The sequence below is a fragment of the Spea bombifrons genome, chromosome 5, assembly GCF_027358695.1.
Source record: "Spea bombifrons isolate aSpeBom1 chromosome 5, aSpeBom1.2.pri, whole genome shotgun sequence".
Lineage (NCBI taxonomy): Eukaryota > Metazoa > Chordata > Amphibia > Anura > Pelobatidae > Spea > Spea bombifrons.
In genome coordinates, this window is record NC_071091.1 from 69,252,987 (window position 1) to 69,266,568 (window position 13,582).

At 37.5% G+C, this 13,582-nt stretch overlaps 1 protein-coding gene across 1 annotated transcript; it reads left to right on the forward strand.

Annotated features, from left to right (window-relative positions):
* Positions 1 to 5,153: 5,153 nt before the first annotated feature.
* Positions 5,154 to 13,302, forward strand: NRSN1 (neurensin 1). Its single transcript, XM_053468131.1, has 3 exons — positions 5,154 to 5,319; positions 10,734 to 10,931; positions 12,463 to 13,302. Exons 2-3 carry the CDS (start codon positions 10,743 to 10,745, stop codon positions 12,859 to 12,861), a joined length of 588 nt encoding a protein of 195 aa, XP_053324106.1. The 5' UTR covers positions 5,154 to 5,319; positions 10,734 to 10,742; the 3' UTR covers positions 12,862 to 13,302.
* Positions 13,303 to 13,582: the final 280 nt, after the last annotated feature.

The window sequence follows — 13,582 nt, forward strand, 5'->3', positions numbered from 1 at the left end:
AAAATTATGTATAGTTGAATATGTTTTGATTACCTCGGACAGGGCCGTCTTTACTACAGGGCAAATAGGCAACTGCCCAGGGCCAAAACATCGTCAGGAGCCTATGCACATCTTTCCCCCTCCCTTGGTGGTTGTCTTTCAATGTCCTGAATGATCCCTTTGTATCAATATACATTTAGAAGTGGGGTATCTACTAGGAGTAACACTTAGCTGAATCGATTTCATCCCCCTGCCTCAGCTGTGTTTGTTCTACTGACTGCCCTGTCTGGACTGTAAATGTAGAGTGCATCTTGTAACGTAATATACACCCTGACTACAGTAAACATAGATCCCATCCAATTTCTACAGAGTATGTCTCGATGTAGCTGAAGGTTCGTGGCTTGGGATCCTGAAACAGTAACTCGGACACTTTCCTTTTCTTTACAACAGAGAGCCAAGCTTACACCTGACCAGGAAGAAGGGGCAGATGTTGTCACATGACAGGAATTAGAAAGCTCCTGCTGCAGGACAGAGGACCCATGAACCAAGTGTGTGCCCATATGGCCATGCACATCACCCGGCACAACAAGTACTGTATTCATGCTGTGCAGTACAAATACATAAATTACATTGTATCAAGCAACCAGCAACTTATTTTTTTCTGTGCCGGCCCATAAGCTGTTCTGATATGTAAACTCATTTTTCCTGTTACATTGCATGTTCTACAACCACATGACTCCATTTAGTATCATTCATGAAATGCAATCAAAATTATCGTGTTAATTATGTAGTTACACACAACCGTATGATTCCAAGAATACCATTTACAGCAATGCTAGTGAAAAATGTGGAATTGCATCATTCTCTATTTCTTGGAAAAAATAGGGTGTTATCTTATTATAACACACAAAAAAATAGAGCATAATATTTCAGATCGCACTTGTATTAAGCAACTACGTCTATCGTATTCATTACTTTGTGATCATTATTGATGACTAAAGCTGAAATAGGAAAATATAACACATTTTACTAAATCTCATGTATGACTTTACCTTGTCCACAATTCTTGAGATTTGCCTTTAAAGTCCATTATTGGAGGAAATATCTTAACGTTGTCGACAAGTGAGGATGAGTCACTGTATAATTTGCTCAACCCTGTTCATATGAGTCATCAGTGACTGACATGCATTTCTCTGCGTATAGCGTCTTATTATGAAACCATTTTTTACCCAGAGGTGCTATTCCATTAGACCTTTCAGCTGCCCGGTTACATTTGTTGAAATGTGTCTTAGGATGACCTGCTTAGAATAAAATGAACTATGATTATCAGTTAGCAGGTGTCAACAAGACCAATAATGCTTTTTACTAAAGCAGCGAATCAAGGAGAACACATAAATAGTATACACTGGTATAGTTCCCGGTCTGCCTGCATCGATCATATCCTCCTTTTCTGTATTCTCATTTTCATTCCTTTCCTATCTATTCAGCCATTTTCTAAGATGTTTTGTGTGTGACATTTATCTCTGTGCCACTGAGAGGGTCAATAATAATAATAATAATACCGCATCCTCCTGAACGCTTCATATGTAGGTATTATGAGTCTTTCAAAGGTAGGCAGAAATGCTGCACTGAAATCTGTACATTTTTCAATGTTGCCTATTTTAATTTATAAACAGATAGACCTTAAAGTCACGCAAAAAGAAACTTCACGAAAAAATAATTTTTTGACATTTTATTGAAGCAAGAAAACATATAGCTTTTTGGGTATTTTGTTCTTAAAGGGACACTCCAGTCATCATATGCACTTTAATGCGTGGCCATTTAAATGGAGGTATTCTGCAATGCTTCCTCTACCTCCACCCCACCCAATTTGGCTTGCAGGAGAAGTGTTTTGGCCAAAATCCATTTTCTGCTAAATGGTATACTTAGTGCCAGCTTGGGCACTGGCGCTGCAAGTGTTCTGGGTAGGGTCTACAGAGTGCGCTTTAAGCTGCCAATTGCTGGCGCAAAACATCAGACCATGAACGAGGCATTGCACTATAGCTCCGGAGATGAACATTCCCCTGAAGGTAAGTGATTGATTTGATTTTATTTGTTTTTTAGCTTTAGCGAACGCATATTAAAATATTTACAAAGTAAAGTGTATCTTTAAAATTGTTGTTTTTCAACAACTTCCTTAACAAATCCAGTGTTCTTCCCAATTTGTATCATTTTACCTTCAAATTTGGAGTTGGTGGCTGGATCTTTATTTATGGAAAACATGTAAAATGATACATTCCAGTTACTACTTTTCATTCATTTACTACTCCAACTGGTTCCCCATCCTGTCATAGTGAGTATTTACAAAAATAGGTAAAACTTTAATTAGGTAAAATGTTCTACCTTGTAGATAATAACAACATATGAAGAAAATATTTTACAAAGTAGTCATTCAAGGAAACTCTTAAGTGGATTTCTGAACCTGATGTAATATAGAAAATATTACTTATTTTTTCTTCATTCAGAGGAAAATGTGTGCAGCAGGGTCATTCGGATTTAGTTAAGAATTCATTAAAAGTGAAAATTGTGAGGCTAATTGAATAAAATGATCTCAAAGTTTGCTTTTAGCTATTAGTGCACACTTTTAACGAGTGCTCAGGGAGCCACATTTTCCTGCACCCTTTTCCATAGAATCTATCTCTGTTTTGATTAGCATGCATGTATAATTATTTTTGCCTGAAGTCAATCTAATTTCCAGAGATTGCTCTGTTTATGTGGACCTAATCATTTTTATGAGCTAGGAAAGTTCTTGTTTCTTTTAAATCGTACTTTGAATTTTACATTCAAAGGAAGAAAACAATCAATTAAGAAGGTATTTTTTCAGAATACTATGTGTATTAAACTTGTGCACATAGACCAAAAATGATTTGGACACATTTTTCATTTCATTTTTGGGTCCATTTGTTTTCAGGCAACAAATATTGATTTGTGCCATTTTGGTTCTGAATAAATATGGAGGGCTTTTTCTATTTGAAAATGAAATTCATTTTCACTCAACGCCCTCACACTCTCATTCTCTCTCATACTCTCATTCACACTCTCATTCTCTCACACTCTAGTTTCTGTTTTTTTGCAACCCTGTATTTTTTCTTGTCCTTCTTTCTTTGTCCACTTCTCCTCACGATCTGCTCCAGACACCCCTGAGCATTTCTTCAAAAGGGCAAAGCCTCTGGGCACACCTTCTCCCACAATTGGAGAAAGGGAGAGACATGGCTCCACCCTTCAGTGGAGATACTCCAAGAGGCCAGAATAATGATAATGGATTTGTGAAGAGAAGTGTTTCACAAATCTGTCTTCATTATTCTGGACTCTTGGATTGCCCTCTCAGACAGGGGAGAGGTTAAGTAACTCCTCCGGGAGACCTGGTCAACGAAGCAGATAGCAGGGAGAAGCTATGAGATATGAAGGACAAGAAGAGACAGGAGAAGAAGCTGAGGGAAAGGAGACAGAGACACAGAAGCAGTCAATATAGAAGGATGGGAGACATTGAAAGAGTATATGAGCGAGTGAGTTAAAAAACAACAAAATGCAAACTGAAATTCAGAGCTCACTGCTTCATTTTGTTTGTTTCATTGGATTCCCTACTCATTTTTGGACATATGTACGAATTAAAATTGACAAATAAAAATGTTTTTTATAATGTTTATAGTGCAATGTTCCTTTAGAGGTGGGAGTGTGAGATTGCATAAGGGCACATTCATGTATAAAATTACCACAACTTTGTGCAAATTATCAAATATTTCTAAGATGTTTAACTTTAGCATCAGGAGGCCATGCGTAAAGAGGTGTAAAGAAGTCTCATTTTCTAACTTCAATATCTAAAAAAATGGCTGCACTGGACTCCATGTAAAATGATGCCAATGTGCATTTAACATGAAAAAACCTAGAGTGTTCCTTTAAAGCGACACAGTGATGTGTACGTACTTTCATATGTATTCAGCTAGGGAAAATGAAACTCAATTCCATAGCTTTAAGAGAAGCTGTTAGGAAAACACAGCCATTTTAATCAATGGGAGTTCTTTTTGCCCTATTGTGACGAACTTTGCAAAGCTAATGTATTTGTGATGTATTTTAGCATGGAGTAAAATGTTTAAAATATATTACATTCTTAAAGCCGGTTTATAATATCAAAACGTTTAAGAAGGTAGTAGATACGTATTTGTATCAAGATACTAGTGTCTTTGCGTGTAGAAGGCTGGCCTGAAGGCAGGTGGCAATTTCCCTCTGTGCCATTTCAAAATCCCACAAACAGGGCCTGGGCAACTTGGACCAGTCCAGTCACTGAGGCAGGAACATGGTGGGGTCATGCAATGAGATTATATGTGACCCCGCTGTGAAGCTGCTTGCACAACATATATATGTATGTTAAAGCAAGTGTGTATGTGTTAGCATTGGGTATGTATGTGTAAACGTTTGTTAGAGGGAAGGTGAGTTAGCATGAGTATGTATGTGTGTGTGTTAGTGTGACATTAAGTGTGTATGTATAAACCGGTGTTAGTGAGATTGTGTATGTATACGTATGTGTGTGTGTGTTTCAATGAGTGCGAAAGTGTAAGAGCATGTATGCATATGTGTGTGCTGGCACTCGACTGAGGGTGCAAAGGGCCGAGGGGGCCACTTGGCTTTACCTGCACCCTGGGACCATAAGGTGCCATCCCTGCGTCTTTGCATGGACACTTTGCCTACTGATGGCTAGGAATCAGGTCCCAATCCAAACAATGTAGCATTGAACATGATACAAGATGCATACAATACTAATAAGCACTTGTTAATGCATATCCTATGTGAGTTGGAGGGGGGGGTATTAGACATGTTAATGGCATGTTAATAAGCTTGAGAACTCCAGCCCTTGACTATGCAGATATTCCATCCTGCAGCAGGTGTTTTGGAATTTGCAAACAATCCGCACTAGATTGAAAGCTTAATGCAGTGCGTTGTGTGTGATCCTGTTATTATTAATTCATGATAAAGACAGCCGGTGTTGAGATCTGGCACATTATATCGATGTATGAAGTATTTCGCTCAGCTGCACTGGGTGATTGTGACGCTGTGGAGCTGCACGTTACTCCCGGTACGGGATCGTTCAAAGCACAAGTGTGCGAGCTGCCCCTCCTACGCTGGATGCTCGCCGGCCTCGGCAGCTCACTGAGCTCAGTGCGCAGGCACAGGGAGCGGGGCTCTCGACAGGGGGAATAATACGTGGTGTCTGAGGCTGGAGACGCTCAGAGGGATGGGACCCGAACGAGAAGAGATCGGCAGCTAGCAGCACGGCTCCTCGGGCAGAGCACGGCATCGGGAAAGGTAACGGGAACGGGGGTGCGGGGTAGCGCGGGGCTTCGTGTTCCAGAATATACAACGAAAGCGGCGCTAGGTACACGTATATGCGTTATACATTGCACAGGGACCAGGGGAGAGCCGGCATCACATTGCACATATACATATATAAACATACATACATATATATATATATATAAATATTATATATATATATATATATATATATATATATATATGTGTGTGTATGTGTGTATCATATATGTATGAGCATGTAAAGCCCGTTTTGAAGGCATTAGCGATGTTTGACCGAGAAGTAACGTAAAGTAGGCAGGGCATCTTTAGAAGTGTTGCAGGAATCTCCTTTATTTTGGACATTCTGATCCCCGAGAATCCGTTGAAGGTTCTGCGGGTGACACGGCGTGTGACGGATAGGAGGTGGTTGTAAGCCCACAGTGAGCTCAGCACTAGAAAGGCATTGATGGATGAACAGATGGCGAGTAGTGTCGTCACAATGTACGTGTGCCTGGGCTTGGAATCGATTCCAGCACCATGGAGAGCGGAGTGAAGGACACGCAGAGACCGGATCGTTCCTCCCACACACTGGCGAGATGCGTTAAGAGAGGTGGCCTGCTTCCTTCAGCGCTGCGCTCATACATTGATCCCACAAGACATGGCAGCTTAGTCACTGGAACATAACGGCCGTGCTGCTCTATGACTCCTTCCTGCCAGGTGCCCTGATACCCAGCGCTGCACACAAAGCTGCTCACATAAACCACAGAGAATAAAATCATGCCAATTATACAGATTTCTGGGGTTTTTGTTTTGTTTTTTTCTCTTATGAGCAGAGGACGATTTATTTCAGTTTAATAAAATTACAGTGGAATATATAATTTCTTCTTATTAAATGAACATTTAGAATTTGACTTAGAGGATGTGGGTTCTGGATTGGATCCAAATAGTTTAGTTATCTAAGTTTGCATCCAGATATGATCTCTCTTTCTCTCTCTGTCACTTCTATTTTCCTCCCTCTTTCTATCTCTCTTTTCCCTCTATCTCTCTCCTTTCCTCTCTCTACCTCTCAAGTCTCTTTTGCTTTGTCTTTTCTTCTCTCTTTTGTAATATACCTTCTGGATTTAACACCAACACACGTTTAATCCGTACCCAATGAACAAAACATACTTCCTCTGTACTATAGATATATATATATATGTATGTATAAAAATATATATATATGTATATTTATATATATGAATATGGAACAGTGTTCCCATTTCTAAAGCTTCATCTCGCCTTCAGTGAATGCCGATGATCCTTTCCCATGGAAACGTAATTTAAATAATCATTAACCAATGTGCTAATGCGTGGATTAAAATTCCTACTTTGTCATTTACGTGTAAAGGTCAACAACAGATTTTCCGGAGCCAATTTCTATGGCTCTGAAGCATTTGATTTTGTAATTGTCCTTTCTGTAATCAAAACTCTCTTCTTCGAAAAATCCTATTTGCCTGCCTAATGCTATGTGCTTATTAGAATTCCCAGGATGCGGTTCCTGGTTGCTATTGCTAGGGAGCAATATTCTTACTGCTCAACTCATATGTGTTGCTGTATGACTCGATACGGAGGAGGAGTGACATAAATGTTAGCATTTCCACCCACCACTTCCTCCTGGCAGAATTGCTCTTGAACTATAGCTTCATTTTTACATTTTTCAATTTCTTTTTTTTTTTCGTGTTAGGTTGTGATTATTTTTACAATTTTTTTCTTCAGCAGAAGACGACGGTGTGAAGATAATAATGTCCTGTTACTCTATGTGTCCCACAAAGATTATAATATAGACAATATTATTTGATATAGCATGTGACGATACGATCTCCTTGGTATTTACTTAACAACGGATCTGTTTATAGTACAGCAAAATATTAATATCAAATTCTATTAATGGTAATTCTGTTATAGCTAGAAAACCAATAATTTAACATATTAATGATGGACGACCAACTATTTTATAAAATGCAATATTATTAGGTAGGCATATATTACAAACAGTAGTGAGTGGAAATATATTTGCAATGAAATGAGTTTACTTACATTGTGAAAGCTATTTTGATGCAGGTGCAGAAACTTATCATTAGAAGACAGTAGTAAGGGCTTTTTCTCCAGAGAGGTCCGGGTGATAATACTCAAAGGACTGTACAATGAAAAACGTAAAAATAACTATTAATACTATTTGTGTTGACTTTGGAGCCCCAAAAAGTACAACAATGCTATAATAAGAGCTGTGGCGACAATACCATTTCCCAGGTGCTGTTTTTATTTGATCGCTTTTGCCTCCAGCGGTATCCTATGTTGATAAAGAAAACCTATTGGGTACAATGTAGCAATTAATTTGAATAATACAAGAATGTACCTTAAGGAAGGAAGTTTTCTTATTTATTTATTTATTTGCTTAGTGGCATTATTTCGGATTAATAGCAACTGGTAGAGGCTTTGTAAGTTTATAGTTCAGAAATCAAGGCTGCAATAGGTGGTGTAGGTCAGCATATTGATTGCATAGCTCCTAAAACTTATATAGTATGCAAGAACTTATGCAAGTACATGTAAAATCCGATGCTAAAATAATACTTTTTCAAACAATTATGCAATTTTTAGTTGCTCCAACATTTCTGAAGTCAAGCTAAACATCTGGTAATTAATATGTGGGAATTGTATTAAGAAGTATCCCTTCCTAAGCCTTTTATGGCAAGCTTTTACAAAACAATATTTATTTTTGAATAAACTTACAATATATAGAGATTATGGTAATTTGATGAGCAACATTCTTCATATGTGATATATTTCTGGCATACTTAACTATAGCTGACTTTCTAGCTGTAGACTGAATTTTTTTTTGAATCTAGCCTAGAAATATAATCTTTCCTAAGCGGCAAAAAATGAGTCCACTTTCCCTCTCCATTATACAGCATGCTTCTGATGGCTCTTCGTAAATATATGACAATACAAATAATAATAGGATTTGAAATAATTTTGAGCCTCATGGCTAGTATGACTTATTAGCTAGACAAGTATATGTGTAGAGCTGACCCAGATAAGTATTTGGTACTGGTTTTACACAGTATATAGCAGATCACGCTATTTAAATTTTTTCTTTGAAGGTAATATTCCACTTATACAAAACATTAACTGCACTCGCTAGCGTGATAAACTATGACAGCACATCTGTGATTTATTTATTTTTTCAGTTTCCACGGAAACAACTTATCAGTGACTGCTTTGTGTCATATGACAATTAAGTGTTCCCAGTAAAAGTTATGAAAGGTAAAATTATAGACAATGGAAAATATTTCCAGGAAAGGTTTAGACGCTCAACAGTCCTAGAAAATATTTTTTTTCCACTGCTGCATTAACTGACAAAAATGTTCAATTCAACAGAATAGCAGGAACGACACCTCTAAATAGCTGAATAAAGAAATTAGGAAGGTTGTTGTATATTTAGATGCTGACCTTTGCAAAGTGACTAGATATACAGGGAGCCCATTGAGTTCTCTTATTTGAGAGAAATAATTAAAGGTGTGAGGCAGAGGGCAGATTCACTAAATAGTGTATCCAAATGTCCTTGCATGCAATAAAACAGTTGTTTCATGTGTATGTGAAATGTTTAAAATGTACTTATCATCTTCAATTATACACTTGGAATGTAAAAGAAACGTTCCTTATTGTTCATGTGCCAATAAAGATATACATTTTGAATAACGATGTCCCTCCTTATGAAGGACTGTGCTAAGCTGTCACAGCCTCTTTAGTTCGCTTTCCTCCGATACCACCTATCCTTATAAAGCAGAAGGATGGGATATGACATCATATCCTGTCAAGAAGGAGGATGATGTCATGGAGGGGGCCGTTGGTGGCTCTGCCGTGGCTTAGGCCTAAACCAGCGCTGCAGATTAATATGTAAATGGCAACTGAATAAAAACATTCTCCAACAGGCTAGTCATAACAAAATAGTTGTTTTTATTAATGACTCTAGAGTCCATGAAGTGTTGCTAAGTGAATGAAAGCTATTTAGAGTGTATGCTGGGCTTTATCAAGTTAGGGTGTGTATGGGGTCCCTTAAAAGAAACATTTGTTATACTGATATTTATTTATATTTAGCTTTCCTATAACCATTGGGGTATTCCTACTTGGCCTAGGTCTGAGGTGGTCCCTCTCTTGCATTACTGAGGTCAGATTTCCCTATTGGGTGATCACGCTCCCTAGTTATGGGAAAACAAAGATATCCATTGTAACTGAGTCATTTACACGCAAGTATGGGGAAAAAAATGGGTGTGGGCACTATAACCTTAAAATAGTATTTTAAAATAACCAGTGTAAAATACATTGAAACACTGTGTCAGGTGCTAAATGCTGCAAACACAAGTGTGATATTCCTCCCAAATCACACACATAGCGAACCAACACATAAATCAAAATGGAGATGAATAACAAGTGATACAAAAAAAAGTACAACACATATAATATCGCATGCCTATGTGCTACTATAAGCAGTGATATAGGCAAAAAAGCCTCCTTTTGTTGTGGTGCGGCTTGCGCAGAAGGAGGCGCAAACCTGGCTGTTCATTGTGAAATGGGAGAAACCAAGGTGTCTCTTCCTTCAAAACACTAACAGTCATATATTGAACAATATTATAGTTTGGTGTAACGAAACATAAAAAATCAAAACAAGTACAAGTGAAGTACTTCTTCATGTTATAAAGTTATTACATCAAAAAAAGGGAGAAGACCGAGAACTGCTACTATAACTATAACTACTATAGCTGAAGGGTGTTTCTAGTGCTTGTATGGATATGATATGATATGTTGTGTGGTTGTGAGGCGTAAATTGATCTTCTATCACACTATAAATTTGTTTCTGCCGAAGTTCTGCGATAGGTTCCTGTCCATTTGTAGGCAATACCACATATTAATTATTGGCGATAGCTGAGAGGAGAAGGGATACTCTGACTACAATCAACTGCTTTTCCGCAAGAGCCTGGTTTGGGCCTCCCTCTTTGCGAGTGGGAATATATTATTTAATGCACTTTTGTTCTTTTGTTTTTTTTAAAAAAAGGTATATTTTTGCATCTATCATTGCTTTTAGTAGCACATCACAATATTAGACGGTATTAATTGTAGGTTTAGTTTCACTTAATCATATTACTGGTTATTATATGTATTGTATGTTTTATTAAAGTCCATAAGTTTGTTTAGTACTTTTTTGATTTACATGCGTGTGTGCCTAGTTGAGACTCCATAGCACTTTACCCCTAGCCACGCGTTCATCAGTGGTAAGTAGGCATCCCATTAAATATACTGCTTCCTATAACTACTCAGTGTTTTGAGATTCATGTAAATGAATCAATTATTTATTGTAATCCTACTATGTGGTATTTCTGTAATTTCAGTTAATAAGGATGAGTTCATGTGCTGATATCTGTGGGTCCCATCAATCCCAAAACACCCCAGAAGGAGGATACCATCGTTATGGAGTTCGGTCCTATCTGCATCAGTTTTATGAGGACTGCACAGCTTCAATCTGGGAATATGAGGATGATTTTCAGATCCAGAGATCGCCGAGTAGGTGGAGCTCTGCTTTCTGGAAGGTAGATAATCAAGTCACATTACTCAAATGTTGTTAGATTCTGATGACACTGATACTGTAATTACATTCTCTTCATCTGGTTAAATAAAGAAGGACAATCTATCTTTTTGCTTCAGGCAGAGATAAGTCATAATTTCCTCTATTTAAATCAAGACTGCTTGTATTTAATGGCTGGCTATGAGAATGCCTGCCCTGAATTCATGATTATTTATTCCACTTTGGTTATGAATTCAGTGATAGTTATGATTTTCAAAATATGTGGTATTACAAATACAATTAGTTCTGTGCTACACACAACCACCAGAAATTGACAAAACATATTGCAAATAAAGCAAGAAACAATGAAAAACCAAACATAGCCCATTAAAATTCTGACACTAAGGAGAAATATCATATTTTTTAAAAAAATGTTTTTTTCTAAAATATTGTAATACTTTAATACCCAAGAACAGTAAATTGCACAGTTAAAGTAATTATAATATACTACAGAATTATTTCACTTTTTATTATGATTTTCATCACATGCTACCATTCAGTTTACACCATTACATAGTCTAACCTTACAACCTCAACATTAGTCACACCAGGGTTAATATTTGTTTTGGCCATAGTTTTAATATGTATGGGGATAACAGGACAATAAATTATTTTTCAACAATATTGTCATTGTCTATGTTAAAAACCTGCAATTTACCCCTGGACAATGACACCCCCCATACAAACCTCACCCAACCTTGACCTAAACGTAGCCACCAGGACAGGAGCATACCAAGATGAAACCCTGTCCAACACCAGGTTCCAAACCATTGACCAGCTGGAAACCACCCACACCACACCGCTACACTGCATTTAGAACAGATCCTGCTGCTTTTTAAACCTTTCTACCACAACTCTACCAGAACTTCTGTTACAATAAGAGTAGCAAAGGGACCAATCACAGTGCAGCAAGTCCACTATTATTGAGCCACCATGTAGCCGATAGTTCCAGTGATGACATGCCTATTTGATAGACATGTAAGCCATATAAGTGATGTCACTAAAAGAGACAGTGTTTTTCCAAATGCACTAAACAAAGCTATATAATGGTCTGGTATGGATTTTGCCTTCTGTTTGGGGGATTTGATTGACTCTTATTCTGCATTGTCCCACCCCTGCCTTTTATTACATTCTCATGAAATGCATGATTATCCCTCCCCTTTGGTTGGAGTTGGTTTAGTGGCGTTTGGAATGGTAGGGTTTGGATAAGGCAGAGGTCTTAAGAAAAATTGATTTACTGGTTTGGCACCATTTGCCAATAAACGCTACTTCACTGAGGTCAAATGCTACTACTTCACTGAGGTCAAATGCTACTACTTCACTGAGGTCTTACCTTTGTATGATATTTCTCTTAGGCAATTTCAGGTGTGTGAAAACCAAAATCATAAGCTATAAGTAATTTAATTATACACATGTGATGAGGTGAGATTTGCTGTTTTAGTATGTTCTCCATGTTTAATTGTGATGGTAATTAATTTTGTAAACTTTTATTTTAGGTCGGACTCATTTTGGGCATTGTCCTCATGCTGATAGGTTTAACAGTACTCGCAGTTGGTTTTCTGGTGTCTCCTAAAATCGAGGCTTTCGGCGAAGACAATTTTGTTGTTGTGGATAGTCGTGCCATTGAGTTTAATGGCGCACTTGATATTTGTAAGTTATCAGGGGCAATTATGTTCTGCATTGGAGGAACCACATTGGCGGCATGTCTGCTTATGTCTGCCTTTGCCAAGAGTTACTCCAAAGAAGAAAAGTACCTTCAGCAAAAATTTAAAGAAAGAATAGCAGACCTAAAAGCTCACGTCCACCCGGTGACAAAGGCCCCGGCACCAGGAGAATCGAAGATACCTGTCACTCTGTCCAAAGTTCAAAATATTCAGCCATCATCTGAAACTTGACATTTACTCATAAGTGTAAGTGTAATTACATTGAAAAGGTCAGCTTTTGTGAATGTTACAGTTAAAGTCTTATTTTCAGAACTGTACCAAGCTGAAAAAACATATGAATAGACCTCATATCAGCAAAGTGTGAAAAGATAGCAATTTTTGTGTGTTAATATGGGAAGTTTACAATGTCTTAATGGTAAAGCTTCTGAATCTTATACAGCCAGCTACACACAATACTTATTGACAACAGCAGCAAAGTGCTATTTATCTTGTGCTTTGACTTTTTTTGTTTGAACTGTTACTTAAGCTAAATAGAGACGTATTTCAACACAATTTTGTGTTTACCGAAAATCTAAGAGAGTTACATATCCGTTATGAAGTGCTTGGCTCCCTGCATAGACTGAAGATGCATAAGGGGAGAGTAATATGTACAAGCAGAGTGCTTAGAGTTCATTTTTTTCTCATGAGTATTTTTTAGTCTCTGTTTACTCATTGGGTCTTTTATTTGATATTATTCATGCTTCCTTTATTGCTATTTTGTTGTTTAATCTAAAACTTTGTTTGATGTGCTTTCCCTTGTCCTCTTCTAATCTCAATTATTAAACCCAATCTCTATTCCATTCATTCATTTGATGAGATTTCATTAATGGAAAATACGCCTCAAAAAAAAACATATCTTTAGACTCCAGCATTTGAGAGAAGTCAATTATTACTGACAGATCACTCAGTCTGT

Bases quoted from the DNA above. Each gene is read 5' to 3' on its own strand.
- NRSN1 (XM_053468131.1), top strand. From the start codon at position 10,743: ATGAGTTCATGTGCTGATATCTGTGGGTCCCATCAATCCCAAAACACC. The intron at 10,932-12,462 runs GTAGATAATCAA...CTTTTATTTTAG, and splicing joins GGAGCTCTGCTTTCTGGAAG to GTCGGACTCATTTTGGGCAT.